At 38.7% G+C, this 15,696-nt stretch overlaps 1 protein-coding gene across 1 annotated transcript in view; it reads right to left on the bottom strand.

Moving 5' to 3' along the window:
• Window positions 1-929: 929 nt before the first annotated feature.
• The window catches only part of LOC108765594 (uncharacterized), a 38,156-nt gene continuing 23,389 nt past the window's right edge, over window positions 930-15,696 (bottom strand). The window contains exons 2-3 of the mRNA XM_018514385.1: window positions 6,449-6,651; window positions 930-3,092 (exon numbers count right to left, since the gene is read on the bottom strand). Of these exons, the coding sequence (XP_018369887.1) occupies window positions 1,548-3,092; window positions 6,449-6,651 (1,748 nt within the window). The 3' untranslated portion in view covers window positions 930-1,547. The remainder of the gene's footprint in view (window positions 3,093-6,448; window positions 6,652-15,696) is intronic.

Here is a 15,696-nt window from a genome sequence, read left to right as displayed (position 1 = left end):
GCTTCGCGTACCGGGAATCCATGAGGATCATCGAGAAACTGATTGCCATCAAACAAGAGATATTATAGGCTCTGACGAAATAAATCAATAAATCGTAAATGCTTTTAAGAGCGCGGAATATCAGTATATGAATAATTTATTCTATACAACAATTGATAAAAGTATATCGTTTCGATTCACGGTTTAGGTCCTCTTGAGAACATTTTAATTAGGCGGATATCTAAAATTAATTACTGTTATCAGTAAAAACCTAGGTAGAACATAAAGTCATAATAAGATCAAAATGACATCAAGTACGGGATCATCCAACAAAAGTAATATGAAGTCGAAATGTAACTTCGGAACGCACTCATGAATTCGACATTAACTTGTTACTAACTTTTGACATGTGTCATCTTGAGATGTGGGCAATTTAATGTGATGTGCGATACAACATGAAATTACACGAAAAAATTATTCAAATATTTTATGAAAATTCGTGGAATATGATCCAAATCACATTCCGAAAACTTCGTGATTATTTTAGCTAGCACAATCGCCTAACAGAACACATCATCACAGTATAGTGAAGAAATTTGAGGAAACTGGATCGGTACAAGATATACAAAAATACCAATATGCGAACATTCAGTCCATCGCTGAGATTATCCGGTGATGTCAAAATGACATAAAAAATTTCACCGAGCGTGTCAGACTGCAAGAAGAGGTGGTCATTATCCTGTTCAAATAATTTTGTCATAGTCTATTGAAGACATTTGATCGAATGAAAAAGGATTCTGTCAAAAATTGTGTGCTTTATTTAAGAAAAACTTTGTATAACTCTTGTTGGATCCTGTAGAAGTCATTTTAGGAAAAATTATAATAATGTCATTCGATATTTTTTTTATGATGATTTTGTAGTGAATTCTTGACATCTCTCTCTCTCTCTCTCTCTCTCTCTCTCTCTCTCTCATGATTAAAAAAAAATAATTTCCTTGATGTTTTGATCTTATTATGATTTTGTGTTCGATTTGAGAGGGACTGTCGCAAACTTCGATGACTTTAATTAATATTTACATTGATTTATCAGTCATGCGATAGAAACGGAAATCGGTCATGATTTTTGGGTTTTTATGTATCGCAGTTTGTTCGATTGGAAAATACTTTCTAACTTTACACTGGCTACAAAAACACGGCATGATTTATGAAAATTTATGCTGAGAGGAAGATATAAGAATAATGAAATAATTGAGTAATTACTCCGTCCTTTTGAGTTCGCTACTTCATTTTCAATGAGGCGTGAATTTGAGGATATATTAATTCTTAACCCTCTAATAATAAGATGGGGTTGAATGTGACTTCTATTTTACAGCGCACATTTTACGTTGTTAACAGAAGAACATATTTGATATTATATTATTTAACTTCTTTTACATATTTTGTATATTATATTTAAAAAATAAACAAAATAGCATCATATCCAACTCTATTTTCCTTGATATTGAAAATCCATCTTATTAGAGAGTTAAGCTCTGAAATGTCCTGAAAGAACGATTCACTAGTTGCGTTCACTTTAAATAATGTTTCTTTCTCACGGAAGCGCTGATGCATGGTGCCTCGTGTTTCGAACTCGGATCTTTCCATGTGTTCTTCGCGGGTGGATCGCTAAATCTCGTTTTCGAAATATTCATCGTTTTCTGGCAAGCGTCCTGCTTTAGATCGCCTTCAAAAAATCGACACATCTCTCTCACGGGTAGAGCCCTGGCGCCTCGATTGAGATCGTGAAGAGACCGGGCGCGTTGTTTGCCTTTGGGACTAGGCTTACAAGATGTTCGGCCAAGATCTTCCGTGCTTCTGGCCAGGCGACCGCCTAATCTCGAAAGAGATTCAAACAAAGTCAGCTTCTCCCGCACCGGCACGTATTTGTCTACCCTCTGACATCGCTCCAGAAGTTTGGCAACATCCTCTTCGCAAGGTGGTATCGTTAAGACCGACGGAGAACTCGGGGATGCAATTGCTGGGCAATCCGTGGATTTTTGGCAAGGCTGCGACAACTGACGGGGAACGGGAATTCTGGAAGACAGGAGAGCCAGCCGCTCTTTCCGCTCCCGAAGAGTTTCCACATTAGCGATGGTGATGCCGGTCATCAATTGCTGGACCTGCGATAGCTGCGCCTTATCACGAATGATTCTCCTCTCTCTGGCTCTACTTCTCCTCTCGTTGATGTCCGTCCTAAGTATTCCAGGACTGTTGTTTCCACTTCTAGGACTATTATTGTTCCGTTTGTCGTCCTCGTTTCGATAATTTTCCTCAGTAAATCTCACTGTGGAGGTCTCGTTCGGTTTGAGCGGAGGTAGTCGATCGACGATCGAATTCTCGTTTTGCTTTCGTATATCGGTTAACGTAAGAAGTTCCTTTTTAGGCGAGCCGGTCGGATGAGCATCATCGTTATCGTTGGCAGAACAAATCCTACTCCTAGTTCTACCATAGATCTTCGGCAAATTGTTGTTGTTTTCCTCTGCTCTTGCTTTCCGCCTCGCGTCCTCTTCAAGGACTCGTCGACTTCTCGCTTCGTTTTCGCGTCTGCGCGCCTCTTTGTACCTCTGTATCCTCTGTTCCCTCGTTTCTGGTTCCGGTAAGGGGACGCTGCGGGAGTCCACTGTATCACTCGACCTGCATAGACCACCCCAAGGGAGACTGTCGTCGCTACCCTCGCTGCTTTCGCTGCAACCCCACGCTCTGCTGACCGGTTGGTCCTTGTTGCTTATCACAGTGGGTATGCTTCGAAATTCTCCCAACAGGTCTTCGTCGCTCGAGTTACTACTGGACCAACCGCGTAATTCACTCCTCGCCCTCCTCCTGGAATCGTCGAGGATCGTTGTCGTGCACAACGCCGTTTTTCCCGTTGGTGAGTCGCTCGGCCAGCAACGTAATTCGCTGCGAGATCGCCTTCTCGTCTCCGTCGGACTGTCCGGCAACGGAACCGGACCTCTCGGACAAATGGTCAATATCTCCAGGAAGTTCAAGCATCGTTGAGCGCGAAACGGCGTTTGTCGGACTAGTTCGGCCGCAATCGCTCTGACCCAAGACCAATAGATCGGTTCCGTGTCAGCCTGAAAAAATAAACGATTGACATGCTCTATTTAAACAGTTGTATAATTAAATATTTGAAATAATTAACAAGATGGTATTTTTTAAACATTGATAATTAGTCAAATATAAGTAAAGAAGGGCCAAACTAAATATACAATTAAGGCTAAATCGGGCACATAATAATATTTATAAATATGTAAATTTTAAATACATTTTTTTGTTATTTAAATTGCGCATCGATTATTATCGAATTTAAGAATCAATTTAATTATGATGTAAATCCTGTTCTTCTTAGCTAAACTTCTTGCAAGGTTCATCTTTCTCCTTTACCTTTTTACATTGAAAAAAAAAGATGATGAACTGTGTGTGAGTGCGAGAAATTCAGCTAAAAAAAACAGATCTATTTTATTATTTTAGTTTCAATTTTCGATTGATTTTCAAATCTGATTAATCGGCGTTTAGTTTAAATAAATAAAAGTTGTATTTATATAAAATTTATATGTAAATAATATTAAGCCAGATTTATAAGTCTTCATCATACTTGATCCTTCTTTATATATTTATTTGATTTATTATTCATATAGTGATAAATCTCTGTCATTTTAGCTTATCAACGAAAATTAAAATAAAATTTAATCTTTTTAAATTATAGAAAATATACAGAGAGAGAGAGAGTTAAAAAATACGCTTTTTCAAAATAAATGTTATAATTTTCTTAAAGTATTTTAATATTATAAATCATTTGGCACTATTGCTTATGGCATACAGTCACGATGCACAAAAAGATATATATGAAACTTTTTTAAAGAAAGCCTTGGCTTTTGAGAAAGTCATATGGCAATTAAAATTAATGTCAAGACAATTAAAAATTAAATTGACTGATAATTCCGATAACAAAGTTTTTATACGAGCAGGTAAAGTGGTTTAACATTATAGGCGAGAATGTAGGGCCAGCAAAACATTGCCGATGGTTATGTACATTCGGATTTCATATTCTCATACGGTAGGTATCTGGATGCTGCGTGGAGTAGTCGAACGAGTCTGTCTACCCGCAGGATCGACCGTGACACACGATTTCGCTGGCCGGCGCGGCGATTCGAAAGTCGCCGGTTCGCTCGAGTGCACGAACGACGGACTCCGACAACGTGGAATTTGCTCGTTAACCACCGGCGGCGTGTCGATCATTACCATCCTCGACGGGAACAAATCTCTCTGTCGCCTTGCCTGCCGAGGCCGGCCTTCGTACGTCGAGCGGCGCGTTCGACGACACTGGCCGATATCAGGCCTGTCTGGAAAAAAGCTCGCCGACAGGTTTGCCCGTTCGTTGTCTATCTCGAGGACAACATGGAAAACCCGCTTTCGATCGAAAACCATGACACAGCATCAAGCTATGAACAAGCGACAAGAGAAACACCGCGGCAAAATGGCACGAGAGCTCGGCCGTGTACTTGTATTCCTAGGCAAGGATGCTCATCGATTCGCAATTCTAATCGCGGCACACGATCATCAATGGGCGCGCTCGCGTAGTCACTGCAATTGCCTCAATTAGCATCGTTAAGTCGACTCAGCGTGAAAACGCCGGAACGTCCTATTACAATGTCGAAGGATTCGTCTGATTGACTGGCCATGCGCTGGCAAGATAGCCGTCCTTGGAACGAGCCTAAGGAGGCGAGGAACTTCTCCTCGGATACGAGAGCGCACGATGGTGGGATTCCTTGACAATGGCGGGTCATGGGAGAACGGTGCAATAATCTCCCACGCATTTATCATAGCAAGCGAATCGGCAAGCGGGTATATGTTGACCTTGCCTACTGGCCTTATTAAGATCTCGCGATTCGACGGGCCGGGCGGTCTGTGTTACATCACAGAGCCGTCGTTCCTCCTCCGCCACCTGGACATCCGCGGCCTTGGCAAGGATACCTCATACATGTTGTTTAAGCTGGCGTTTCGAACGCATTATCCCACAATCACGTGCCAAAGCGTCTTGAAGATCGGTTGAGCGAGCGCGCGTCTCATCGGCTTAGATAGATCGTCGCACACGTAAGAGGGCTTCTAATTGGATTATTTCGTGAATAGAGAGAAAAAAAGCAAAGTGAAAATCCGACGCTACACCAAGGCGAAACATGTAAAACGAGTCTCGAGGACTCTCCGCGCGATCTGAAAGTGGTCGGAGATCGACGAGATGGCTTCTATGCAAAAAGGAGAAATCTACGTATGGATTTGAATTTTGGGTGATATTCTAGAGATCGGAGCTGTCGCGGTAGATTCGCACGGCCTCGCTTGCTTGCTCGCTCGCTTGCTCACAGGGATTGTATAACGCGTTAGAAATCGAATGGCGACGCTGGCGGGTCCGTAATTAGAAGTTGCAGCGTTCAGCGAAACGGGAGCCCGCGTGGCTCGCCCGGCGCACGTGAAAGTGTTTACGGCTGAGGAAACGGATCGTGCCGGAGATAAAGGCCATTTACATGCAATTACATTGCGTGGTGCGGCATATTATTCCTTCCCTGGCCTCTCCCCGTCCTGTCTTCGTCCGCGCTTCTGTCGTGCCTTACAGTCGCCGCCGACCGGCGAGGAACGCGAGAATGGCCGATTCTGTCTTGTGGAACCATGCCAAATCGCGAACGCTTTCGGCTCTCACGAAAGCCTCTCTAGCTTGAAATACGCCGTTGCGCTGGTCAGGGATCAAGAGTAATCGGGAAATTCCTTTCCAATTGACTACAAATCGATTTCTCTTACGAAATCTTATGATTCGTGAAATCGGTAAATTGATGTTTGTCCGTCTATAAAAGATAGAAAGAGAAATTGCGAACAAGTTTTAATTAGCGACAATAATAATTATCCAAAAGAGCGACTTTATGAATCACTCAATGCTGGTTCCAAAGAAAGCTGTCAAGTAGATTTATGTGTTTTGATACTTTGTACAAGATATTCTGTATCATTGTCCGATAAGTAATTGTACGCTGAGGTATATTTGTTTTGAAACCGATTATGATAATAGCTAGAATGCTGGCTGAAACGTGTACTCGAACTCGAACAATATCCGAGATTAGTCGCCTCAGAATTTATGGCTCTACTTTTATTAAACGCTGATTCCAAAATATAGATTTCAATCGCTGCTTATAATGGAAGAAATTTGTTTTTCGTCATTTATGATGTTTTAATTGTTCTGTATTTCACATTGTTTTAATATTTATGATGTTTCGTTATTGGAATATTCAGAAACTATGGATTATGGATAATGAATAATAATAACGTTCCTATTGTTAATATTTTCCTTTTCAAAAAATTGTGGAATTCGTAATGAAATTGGCAAATTAATATCGATATAAAAGATAGAAAAAATTACGAAAAAGCTTTAATTAGTGATGATAATTACCCAAAAGGTGGCGAGCGAACGACTCTCTGAATCGCTCAAGGTAAAACCGAGAGCAAACGTGTGAGGTTGACAGAGGCTCGGTGGTGCCTGACGAAGATTTAATGCTCGCAATGGTAACCTCATCGGAGTACCTTCGACCCATAGCCAGCCCATTCTGATGGAAACCGTTCTTCTTTCGCTCAGATCTTCCACATACAGCTCGCCTGAAATCCAAATTGCAAGAACGCACGTAAGGATCAATTCGCTATTCAGTAACAATTGATTCAATTAATTCGTAGTGATTAAATCTCGATGCCGTTTAGAAATTCTCCGACGATGAACTTTCAGTTTCATCGCGTTCAATAGCGCACGCCATAAATGGCAGTGGCGCTATTAATATTCGAGCCGCAGTTTCAATATTAAGTCAAAGGAGAATCGATGATTCACACGTTTATATCGCGAATGCTCGTAATGAGCAACGGAAGAAATTTCGCATTACGAACAATCGGTTATAATTGCATTACAATATGATTTTTCAGAAATATCTATACGAAGAGAGCGGTTTTGATGAAGTATCTAAAAATTTAGCCAGATATAGATCTGAAAGTAATTTTGTTGAATTATTCAAATATATAATTATGTAAGATGCTCAAGCTGGTTACTAGAATATCAAAACATTTCAGTATTGCTTAACATGTTGAGTTTCCTAAATAAGTATTTTGATGGTCCACCAAAATTATTTTCTGATCAGTATCTATCGAAGTTTTAGACGTCAACAAGATCGTTCTTTCTGTGTAAAAGTTTAACCAGAATCTGAAAATTATTTTGTTAGATTATCAAAATAATTATGTGAGACAAGCGTGATGAACAATATTGTAAAGTTTTGACATTCGCAAAACTTTTTACAATATTGCTCATCGTGCTTGAGTGTTCTACATTCTAACAACCAGATTGAGCATGTGCTATACATAATTATTTTAATAAACCAACAAAATTATTTTCAGTTCTATAGCTAGCTAAATCTTTATGCATATTTCGACAAAATCATTCCCTTTTTATAGTATAAGCTCAGAAGAAATAAAAACCGCCGTATCTTATGGACGATAATTTTGTTTGTCAATCTTACAAATATTTCCTTTAAATAATATTATTTAAAATACCATCGAAAGACTACAATCGACCGAATGTCTGGAATTCTTCTGATTAATAGTAATAAATAGACTGCGGAACTTTATGCAAAATACTTAACTGAATGTTTTGCATAAAATGCATATTTTGCAATTTTGTAAATTTACAGATGGCAATCTCAATCTTTTTACTTCACCTTTTAATAACTCTTTAACGAACAACGATTGACTGCTAAAACTGTCCAATAGTTAATATTCAGTTAAGTATTTTGCATAAAGTTCCGCAGTCTAGTAATAAATAGTAATCAAAATCACGCGGGGGCAAAATCGCATGTTCCGTGGTACGCGCGAAATCGATTCTTACAATTTCTCAGCTCGCGATTTCACATTGTCCCAAATTAGCCGATAGCTTTCGACGTAATCGAGGCCCCGCGTCATTTCGTGCCAAACCGACAGGTATTTCATTATCTGGCGACTGCTCTGTAAAAGGTGTACGTCACGAACGCTCGTTACGGTCACGATTTACGACATAAACTCATTTTCCACCTTAGTGCAAAAAAAAAGGAAGAAAGAATTTGCGGGGGAGGACGATGATAAGGGCAACGAATCGAGAGATTGACGTCATCCGATCGAAAGACGTGGGCGATGAGCGTGGTATTATTGGTACCCTATGGTTATTTCTCGTTCGTCTTCATTCCGATCAAACGATTATTGACCGAAAGCAGCGTTAAGCATACCTACGTTTCCCAACGTAGCACTCAAGCGACTATTTTCGCCAAAGTCTGAGATGGAAATAGATCCTGCTGTGATGTCTTCCTGCGGTGCGGTGGCTGAATACTCGTCACCCTCATCTAATCTCACAACGTCTGCGAAACATTCTGAACCCGCCGCCAGCTGTCGTAATGACAGCAATTTGCAACCTTCATTCGCAAATGAAAACATTTTCCTGCTCTCGTCGGCAATATTAACTTGAGGAAAAATGGCTCTTTCAACAATCCATTTATTCTGTATAAAAGATTGTAATTTCTGAAATTAATGATTAATTAACTGCCGTTGAATTTCTTAATGAATTTGATGACGTCGAATAATCATACTAAGCATCTTCAGGTATTTTCCAAAAGTTATCAACAATGTTTGAAAGATATTTATGAAGAAATTTAAAAAAAATACGCATTATCGGAAAAGTACGATCGATAAGATATCTGGAAATTCCTTCTGGTTGACAGTATAAGTAATGCTGTAAGATTTTTTACCTGCATTCTTTTTTCGTGGATAAATGTCGTTGGACGTGACGACGAATAAAGTAACGACCTACGACACACCCTTTGACTGGAAATATTTCTTTTCATCAGGACGAAAATGACTAGCCTAAACAATCTCGTCGATTAACCCTTTGTTCCCCATCGAATGTTAGGTAACCCCACTCGTTTCGCTTTCTTGCGTTGTCGCCATTATTACGACAGACAACAATGGAGAGTCTAATTCTAATTAGTCTCAAACAACTTGAGGAAAATTAGTCTCGACAATTACCATAGGTGCAAGAGGGTCGGACTCATTTGTCGTAATAGCGCCAAAATAATGTGCGTTCAGCTTGAAATTTGTGCAATATTTGCGCGACCTCGGTCATGATATATGATAATCCATAAGCTAGTAGAATTTCGTAATGTTCTGCGTTCTGCATTGGACAGCTAGAAAACAGCGTTATTTATGAATCCCATATCTCTCGAGTGCTGAATAAAATCTCGCGGTACATCATTGGGAAAGCGCCGCTGTTTTCTCGGAACGAAATTTGCATCAAGATTATAATTATTCCGTCAGTAAAATGATTTGATGATGTACGATAATGTCGCAATTGCTAGAATCTGTAGAGCGATGTACTTACCTAACTGGCAGGATTATTTTCTCATTTTCTGATTACATCAATAAACGAGGAATACGTCGAAACGATTTTCAAATTAATTTTGTAATATTTCGTATCAATCATACAATATTATATATACGGTATACACCATTCCAACAATATTACAGCTGCATTGCAATGTTCCAGCAATACTGTATAAATATCTCCTACTATTTCTCTACTATAAATTGCGAGAATTGTCTTTATAATTTTCGTAAAAGGAGTTTAGTACCATACAGCATAAAATCTTATAATAATACTGCAAACGTTGCAGCAATGTTATTGTAAGTTTGTACTACACAGGCAGATATTAAATCGCTTTTACGAAAATTATGAAAATAATATATTCGTGGGATTTATAATAAATAAACAGCAAGAGATATTCATGCTACTGTTACAAATGTTATTTTCCATTACAATTTTTTTTATCAGTTTTTAGTTCCAATCGACTTTCACTTAGTCCGAGATTATCACTAAAAACTATGGAGCAAAGATGAATGGAGTCAAATTATGTCTGGTTTTCATGGATTGTACGAATGTTACAAATGATGTGGTATTTTCTCTAACCGTATGATGATTTTCATGCGTCATGGTGAGTCACCATAAATTCATGGTCATTCTATTTGTCTATGCCGACAAAGCTCTCTATGCGTGAGATTTTTCCACGAACGCGTTACGAAGTACTGACTCATCAGCAAACTCCTCCGCAAAGTAGACGCTTCAATTTTTTTTAAAAAAGCAGCCAAGCGTATCGATTGCGCCAACAATTATTATCATTTGAAAATGTTAATTGCTCTAATTGCGGAAGAGGTCATAAAGTTTCTACTAAAACTCGCGCGAAGCTCTATGATCGAAACGAGATTTCGAAAGACACATCGTTAATTCGACTCGAGAATTTTATAATATGCGAATGTTTGAAGAACACAACAAACAACAGATGTTTCATCAGTTTACAGTGTTGGAACATCTGTTTAGGTTTTCTCTCCATAGTTTTTCTCCTTTGGTTTTCTGGTCGAAAAAGTACATTCTTGGGAAGCTGTCGAGCCGAACACCCTTGAGAGTCGAAGACTCTCCGAAAGAAGATAGTCCAATGTCCGCTCTCTCACGGTCCATTAAGCTCCAGAAAGTGAGCGTGTCGCCTTCATACGTGTGAATGAGCCATAAATAAAGCGGTCGTTTCTAAACCCGCATCTTGCCGCTCTGAAAGCTTCTTGGACAAACGTATCGAGCTATTACTTCGGACATGCCGCGAAAGTCTTTACGTTAAATTTGAAGCCATCGCGCCGGTTTAATTTCTTCGCTAACGAGAGATATCGCTTCAACGGTTTCTCCTATATATTCATTTATCCTATATATTTATTTATTATTATCAATGTACTATAAAATAGTAACAAAAGTTGCGGTTTCTAACAAGTGACGTAAAGAAATATATATAGAAATACACTTTATTGTACTTTATGGGAATATCTATGACAAAACGCAACAAGTAGACGAAACTAATTTGGACTACATTTCTCATGCGTGCGTGAGCTCTTATCTTGGTGTTATGAGCAGGAAAAAAGGAAAGTCGAGCGACACTCTGCTGTGCAATTGTTGAAGAACAATGACGCGTCGTACTGTATATGCAACTCTCTCTTTCCACAGAAAAGCAACGTGCCTGGGTAAACACTGAAGAAATATGCGACTACCTGCATGCATAACTTTCGCAGGTACTAACCCTGGCATTACTACAACCAAGCGTTTTGCTCCTGAAAAATATCGCACACGAAAATACTATAGTATATCCGCATAGAGAGAATGATTTTACAGAAATATCTAAAAATTTAGATAGATATTGAAAGATTTGAAAATAATTTTATTACACCATCAAAATAATTACTTTATAGGAATCTCAAAAGTATTGACATTCTAGGAACTAGTTTGAATGTCCTATATAAGAATAAAACGGGGCTTTTTCATCCACTTCTCACAATAATGTTTATGTTTCTGAACAGCACATGTTGATTATTTGTGCTGTGTTCTCAAGGAGCAATTATGATTATATAATGTAACTGTAAGCACGCCACTGAAAAGACATATTGTTTGCCATCATGAATTTTTGTATTACTTTAAAGTTGAAACTGACGGAATAGCCTCGCTCTACCCTTATTATTAAGTCCAACAATATTATTTCAGATCTGTACCTAGCTAAATTTTTAGCTACCTAAACAAAATTGTTCTTTCCATTAAACACAAACTAATTGTAATATTATTGCATTAATACTGTAATTTTCCATTCAATAGTATAGATGTAATATAATGCATGCTGTACATAACAGTAACATTGTTGAGTAGGAAATTATAACATTAATGTAATGTTACTGTTTGTGTCCGATGAGATATGTATTTACGAATTTTCGTATACGATATAGATAAAGACTAAATACTTTTTTTGATTTTTGTATCAACATTTTTTATTTTTGTAATTTTTTTTAAATTTTAGCAGCTTTCCAAAATTATCAGACAATTTACCATAGAGAGGAGAGAGAGAGAGAGAGAGAGAGAGAGAGAGAGAGAGAGAGAATTTATCGAATAAGTTACTATCAGATTGAGTCACTTTCATCTCTAGGCTCCAAAGAATAAAATTCATTAATTTTATATACAATAATTTCAAAAGTTTAATTATTTAAATATAAGCTATAACTATGAAAATGAAATAATAAAAAATTATTATCTGCAATTATTATGAAAAATTGTTACGGAATTTGATTACGAGATCTGATAAAAAAATAAGCGAACTTTTTGAATTACTCGGCAACGGAGCGTCCTAGCGACGTGCGGTTTGCGGTACTACACAATCCTTGTAATCTTCCGAATAACCATGGTTTTTTTAAATTGTTTACATCTCGTTTAGTTTCAGAGTTATTACTATTTGACACTAAAACACGTTGCACTCAAATAGCAATAACTCTGAAACTATACGAGATGTAAACAATTTTTTTAAAAAGCTAGTTACTCGGAAGATTATAACAATTGTAGTACTGCAAACCGCACGTCGCTAGGACGCTTCGTTGCCGAGTAATTCAAAAAATCCGCTTATTTTTTTTATCAGACCTCGTATATTTTGATTATATGATAAAATAACAGCCTTTTGGCTAGATGTTCATTTATTAATTATGCGCGTATGCATAGGCTTTTTTCCACATTTTTTCTTGATACGTGAGTACAGTAGCATCGTCACTACTGTGCCGAAAAGTTTCGGTTTGATCGTCCTATGAATACATACAAGGACGGCGGACGCCCATGCACAGTCGAGCGGTAGCAACTTTAATGCACGTCGCTGCACGTTCCATTCCGCCCCTTGTGGTTGGCCCACGTCGCATAAAACTCAGGAAGCCGTTTGTTCCTTTAGATTCTAAGATAGGACAAGGAATGTCGATTCCATCTACCGGGTGAACCTTTCGAATCATTAAATCCGTTGAATCGACCAATTAATCACCGGTTACGCTAATTTCTCAACAAAGAGCATAGAAGGGATGTATAAGTATATACTGATAAAAACTACGACTAGCAAAAACTGCAAAGCTGGCTATTTCAGGAGGCAGGAGAATCCCGCAGTGATCCTGGGGTCACTGGTGGAAAGGCTCCGAGGGAAAATGCAAGGACCTAAGCCTCTCTTCCGCACTTCCTTTTTGCCAGCTACTTTTTTCCGTTGCGCTCGGTCAACACGGGAGATCCTGTTCAACAGTTATTCATTTTTCACCTCATTCCTTCACGCTCCTCTGCCTCCTGTCAGTCCTGGCATGTCATCAAGACCAAACAGGACCCCGCCTTTTTTTTTCTTTCTTCGCGGCCGGTTGCGTCGCGTCCTCGGAAGCACCATGAATTATTTATTCGCGAGGTTCATTGGGAGGAACACCTTCGAATTCCGGTGAATGTCCTCGATTTTCCACGCAGCCTGGCCGCCCTTCGCCCTTTTACCCTTTCCTTGCGTGCGTTACAAGGACGAAGATTAGAATTTCATGGCTGCTAGTGATGAGCGGAGAAAAAAAACCCCGGAGGAAGTCGGCAGTGCGCTTTCTCCGTAAGTCCCGCATAATGAGATTTGCAACCGCATAAAGGAAGAAATATTGCGAAATCAGATTATGCGTCTGATGAGAGCGATCGCGTTTTCCACTAGGTTAAATAAGACACGGTATTTCTAGTAGGATTAAAATTTCACGTTTTAATATATGCGCGTTATTGGCCTCAAATTTTATAACAAAGATATCTTTACAAACTGTTACAGTAAAACTATATTGTACAAAGAAAAATAAATTAATCTTTCTTATAGTTTGTGATGAATTTTTCTATCCTACATTATTTATTAATTTTATATCATACATAATTTACAATGTAACGCAATTTGGAATTCACTAGCTTAACCCTTCGTAGTCCTTCTGGGTCAAAATGACCCAAAAGGAAACCAAAAAAATGTGCTTTTTCCTTCTTTAGGAAAAAGCGAATTTTTCTAAACTTAACACGTTTACGATTTTTTTTTAGTGTTCAGATTAAATTTTTCACTAAAACGCCATTGTTTCATTTTCTTAAAGGTTGAAACTACATACTGTAATTTTTAGAAGTTATTGGAACTGATACTATTAATTTGGTAACACTTAAAAAATGTTTCAGGTCACTTTAACCCAGAGTAACCATCGTGTGGCTTTTTTGAAGTGTGACCACGAAGGGTTAACTTCGACAATAAATCGGGATTAAAACGCTCGCGGTGAGGATCGTGTCAAGCACCCCTAGGCTATTTTCTAAAGCGGAAAGAAGTGTATTCGCGACGTAGCGCTAGGTGAAACGCGACGTGAAAGTGACAATCCCGCAATGCGCACGCAGCGTCGACCGAGACAGAGCGAGCGGTGGACCAGGGCGGCTTGTCGCGCGGCTTCCGGTCTCGTGAGGGACCAGGAAACGGAAGGCCGATGGTGACGGCGGGCCGCGGCATGTCCGCTGTCGTGCAAAGCATGGGCCCACTACCGCGGCGTAGCCGTAGGAACTACGGCGGAAAAACGGCCACCGTTACCGTGCCGCTCCGTGCTACCGGAATTCGTATACGGCCTCGTATAACTGTTGCGACGGTGCCGAGCATCGCCAGCGGAGTGTGATATGTCAGTCAGTGCGCGGCCAGTCAGGCCAGTGGCGTAGAACACTCGCTCGCCTTGCCGAATGCACCTGCCTGTGAGTGCTTTCCAGTCGGATGCCCGCCACATGGCGACCCAGCAGAGTTTATCCTGTTACGATTGATTCATGGCGCCTCCGTGTAAATACTGTGTTTCCAGAATTCGCTATTGCATGCGAATTCTGAAACGCTCTTTTCTTTACATAAGAGAGAATATACAGAAAGAATGATTTTTTTGCTCTGGAGAATATGTAAAAATTTAATTAAATACGGATCTAAAAATAATTTTTTGGATTATTAGTATATATTATATGTAGGACGCTCAAACCTGGCTTCCTATAATAAATTGTCAACTTTTTCGCAGAATTGATCTCTGTGCTTGAGTTTTCTACGTAATTATTTTGATGGACCAACAGAATCATTTTCAGATCTGCGCTAAGTATTTAGATATTTTAGCAAAATCATATATTCTTTCCATGTACTACATGAAGTACTTTCTAAAAATTTAATTAGATATATTGTACTTAAAAATAATTTTGTTGGATTATTAAAATAATTATGTAGGACATTCAAGCATGATGAGTAATATTGTAATAGTTTTAACAATATCTAACACACAAAATGTTCAATAAAATTCCTTTCAGATCTGTATCTAATTAAACTTTTAGATACTTTAGCAAATTGTTCTTTCCATGTATATATACAAATATTCAGTTATAACAGAGTGAGGCCTAGTTGTTATATTTAGAGAATAAATCCTTCCTTATTAAAAATATATTATTTAATTTAGTAATAAATTCGGATATCAAGTGAATTTTGTTCAAAGTGTATTCATAAAAGAGATACGCAAAACTGCTTTTTTATGTATACATATAATATATGATTTAATAAATATTTCAGCAAATAAAAGTATCCATGCTTGTATATTTTTTTCTCTCCTGCCAGGATTAAACTAATAATTCTGTGGCAGAGTGTCATAAATCGCGAGACAGTGTGTATGAATGCCGCGAACATGCAGAAGTGGCTCACATTGTCTCGTCTAGCGAAACAAACGGTTCGTTAGCAATAATTACAAGGCGAACCCGTTAGCGGCGCGTAG

The sequence above is a fragment of the Trachymyrmex cornetzi genome, unplaced genomic scaffold (genome assembly GCF_001594075.2).
Source record: "Trachymyrmex cornetzi isolate Tcor2-1 unplaced genomic scaffold, Tcor1.1 scaffold5, whole genome shotgun sequence".
Lineage (NCBI taxonomy): Eukaryota > Metazoa > Arthropoda > Insecta > Hymenoptera > Formicidae > Trachymyrmex > Trachymyrmex cornetzi.
This window is presented reverse-complemented; position numbering and strand designations above follow the sequence as displayed.